The sequence below is a fragment of the Temnothorax curvispinosus genome, unplaced genomic scaffold (assembly GCF_003070985.1).
Source record: "Temnothorax curvispinosus isolate PA1 unplaced genomic scaffold, ASM307098v1 QBEX01007474.1, whole genome shotgun sequence".
Lineage (NCBI taxonomy): Eukaryota > Metazoa > Arthropoda > Insecta > Hymenoptera > Formicidae > Temnothorax > Temnothorax curvispinosus.
Window position 1 is genome coordinate 1 of NW_020217254.1, and position 3,665 is coordinate 3,665.

The window sequence follows — 3,665 nt, forward strand, 5'->3', positions numbered from 1 at the left end:
GAAGAGTATAGATTAGGAGAGAACCGCGACTCAGTAAATTCGCACTTTATGTAAAACCGCGCTTCAAAACGACAAGGCACAGCGCGCCGAGTGCATTCGCACTAATTTATTTGTATACCTCGCGTTTCGTCAGTTTTGTTTTAATATATCGAATAAAGTTTATATATGTTATAAATCAATTGCTGTCTTTTGGGCCTTCCACTCAACTTCCTAACAAGCTATCGAGTCCGCGTTCAACTGAAACCCCGGTCGTCTCATAGTTAAAGGGCTGAACGAAGCCACTCGCAATTATCTCGCGTTCTCGCGGAACGGATTCGGCGATTCGTTCGACGCGTTTATTGCGCGCCCGAACATAAATTGGTCCTTCGAGCCGGATCGAGATATTCAGTGCAGCCCTTCAGCCGTTAACATGACTGCCGTGCCGGACTCCATCACACGAGCGCTCGATAACTTCAAAAAACTCGGAAGGAATAATTACACCGCTGCAAAAATCCGAGCGCGAATCGCTAGCTCCAAAGAAGTCTGGACGCAATGCGTTCGCGTTCACTCGGCCCTCTTGCAAGTCATTCCGGAAGCAAAAAGAAGCACGTTTGAGTATTTTCAAGACGAACTGTTCGATCAGGCCGAGGACATCCACTTGACGACGTTGGATTACATGGCCGAATATCTGGAGGCACTCGCGCCAACGCCGCCGCCTCTGACAGCAAACCAAGCTCCGAGCGCCGCGTGCAGTCATGGGCCGCCTGCCTCCTCATTTTCACTGGCGCATCTGCCGCCCATCAACATTCCGCCATTCTCAGGGAAATATGAAGAATGGGAGACGTTCCGCGATAGCTTTACGTCCCTCATCATTAACAATCCCGAACTTTCTGCATTCGCGCGAATGCATTTTCTCTCATCAAGCCTCGCCGGACGGGCGCTTGAATCTATTCGAAGCATCCCAGTAACCGCGGATAACTTTGAACTTGCGTGGAAGGCCCTTGAGTCGAGGTACGAAAATAAGCGCCGATTAGTCGAGATGCATGTGTCCGCGTTATATAATCTGCCGAGCGTTTCCCGCGAATCAGCGAGCGAACTCAGCGAGCTTCGGGATAAAGCAAATCGCGCAATCACGTCGCTGAAGAATTTAGATCGATCCGACTCCGACATTCTCAGCGACATGCTGATGTATAGCGTCACGCAAAGGCTTGATCCCGCCACTAAGAAAGCGTGGAAACTGAAAGGCGGGGATGACGCGCGAATCCCAACATTCAGCGAACTCGACCGATTCCTCGATTCTCGTGCTCGCGCGCTCGAAGAATTGCATCCCGCGAATGTAGACAAACAAGCTCGCGCGCAGAAGGCGACCAGCGCTACAGCATCGGGAGTTTCTTCAATTTCGTGTCCGCTTTGTAAAGCATCTCACTTTCTAAACAAATGTCAAATCTTTCTGAAGAAAAGTCCAAGTCAACGATTAGAAACAGTAAAGAAGGCAAATCGCTGTGTAAATTGCCTAAGCGACAGACACGCCGTACAACTATGTCAAAGTAACTATTCGTGCCGCACATGTCACAAAAAGCATCATTCGATGTTGCACGTCGACTCGGACACTTCTACCACGAAAGATACCTCCACCGCGAAAGATACTTCTGCCGCGGAAAATACTTCCGTCGCGACCGCATCGATCCACGATGCCGCGCCCATCACGACATTATTCTCGAGCGCGAAAGTGTCGTCGATGCCTCCCGTGTTGCTCGCGACGGCAAGGGTAAGAGTCGGGTCCCCGTCCGAATCTCCGAACGATCGTACTCGCGTCGTTCGAGCGCTTCTCGATCAAGGATCAGAGATGACCTTTATCACCGAACGATTGAGGCAAGGCTTAAGATTGCGTCGCGTTAGAATGCCCGTCTCGATCTCCGCAATCGGAGGCGTCGACGCCGGAACATGTCGATACGCGGCCGAAATTCAGATTTCTCCGATCGACCAAACCTCTCTCGCATTTAGGACCACTGCGTCCGTCATGCCAAGTCTCACAAAATATACTCCGTCGCCCGTAACGGCGCCCGTCCAATGGGGCCACGTAGCCGATCTCGCGCTCGCGGATCCGGATCCTACGAACTCGGACCCCATTGATATACTGATAGGTGCCGATCTGTACGGCAACGTGCTACTCGATGGCATTCGAAAGGGCTCCCGCGGAAAACCCCTCGCTCAGAATACCGTTTTCGGTTGGGTGCTGTCTGGCCCCGCGGGTGACCCACAAACACATTCTCGAACAGTCACGGCTCAGCACTGTTCTAATTCCCCGTCTCTCGACGAGGAACTCCGACGCTTCAGGGAAATCGAAGAGATCCCCCGCGCCGATTCACAGAGTCCGGAGGAGCAACAATTCGAAGCTCACTTCCTCGCCACTCATTGGCATCGCTCCGACGGACGATACGTGAGTCGCTCTCCTCTCCAAACCGGTCTCACAATTGAGATCGGCCATTCTTATCACTCAGTCGAGCGACAGTTGAGAGGTCTTGACCACAGGTTCAACGCCGATAAGAGATTAGCGACGGAATACCGCGCCTCCAGCGGAGAAGATCAATTAATTCGCCTAGGCGGGCGGTTAGCCCACGCTCCGCTATCTCTAACCGCGAAACACCTAATCGCCCTCTCCTCTCACCCCCTAGTTGCCTTGCTAGTCCAGCACGCTCATAAAAGGTCGCTTCACGCCGGCACGGAGCTCACCCTCGCTACAGTACGCCGGGCCGTGTGGAGTGTGCGCGCGCAAAATGTCGAAAAAGCCGTAATCCACCGATGCGTAACATGCGCCCGCGAAAAAGCGGCAACTCCCACTCCGATTATGGGACTGCTGCCTCACGTGAGAGTCTCCCCTCCTGCGCGCGCGTTTAAGCATTGCGTTCTGGATTACGCGGGCCCGATGCGTGTACGCCCGATGTTCGGGCGTGGAATCTCATATCTCATAAAGCGCATATTGCTATATTCATACGCATGGCCACGCGCGCCGTGCACCTTGAAATCGTAGACGCGTTTCGAATCCCGCACCTTAGGGTCATAGTCGCGCTTCTGTAACTCGGACTGCGATAACGTCATACGCGTCGTGACAATAAAGACCGCGACGTTCGATTTTAAGCAACCCATTGTAAAGATCTGATTGTTACCGATCAATATCGAAAACGCCGAAGCGCCGGCGTAACTTCGTACACCGTGCCCTATGCACTTATTCGAATTGCCCAAACTTAGCGACCGCCTCGAGCAACGCGTCAGTTCAGCGATGCGATTTCGAAACCAAGGTTTCGAGGCGGGCGGTATGTTGGGGATTCCCTCAGCTGATTAATATAAGAATTGTCTCCGTCCGTCAGATGTATTGCGATATACTTTTCGTTTGCTTCTCACGCAAAAATTCTCGATTAGTTCGGCACCGCCGGAAGGAGCCGATCCGCGCCGAAGGCGAGCGCGCGTCAGCATCCCCACGCGGCTCGCCCGACCGCCGGCCTCCCTTCCAACGAACTCGCCGCGCCGCGGTATATAAGTCGGCGCTCCGACAGGAGCCGGCACGTCGTCTTATCTCCGGCTCTCTGCTGCCTTCGACGAAGCCTACCCCATCCAATATCCCAGGGTACACGCAAAAGAAGGTCCGGTGTTCCGAGCCTCTACTGAGGGTTCTCAGAGTGTTCCCA

General features: G+C 53.4%; 1 protein-coding gene across 1 annotated transcript; it reads left to right on the plus strand.

The window, feature by feature from the left end:
- Window positions 1-409: 409 nt before the first annotated feature.
- LOC112457067 lies at window positions 410-2,419 on the plus strand (the record flags this gene model as incomplete). Its single annotated transcript, XM_025019939.1, has 1 exon — window positions 410-2,419. A coding segment is annotated over exon 1 (2,010 nt), but the record flags the coding sequence as incomplete, so codon positions are not given.
- Between the last annotated feature and the right edge of the window lie 1,246 nt (window positions 2,420-3,665).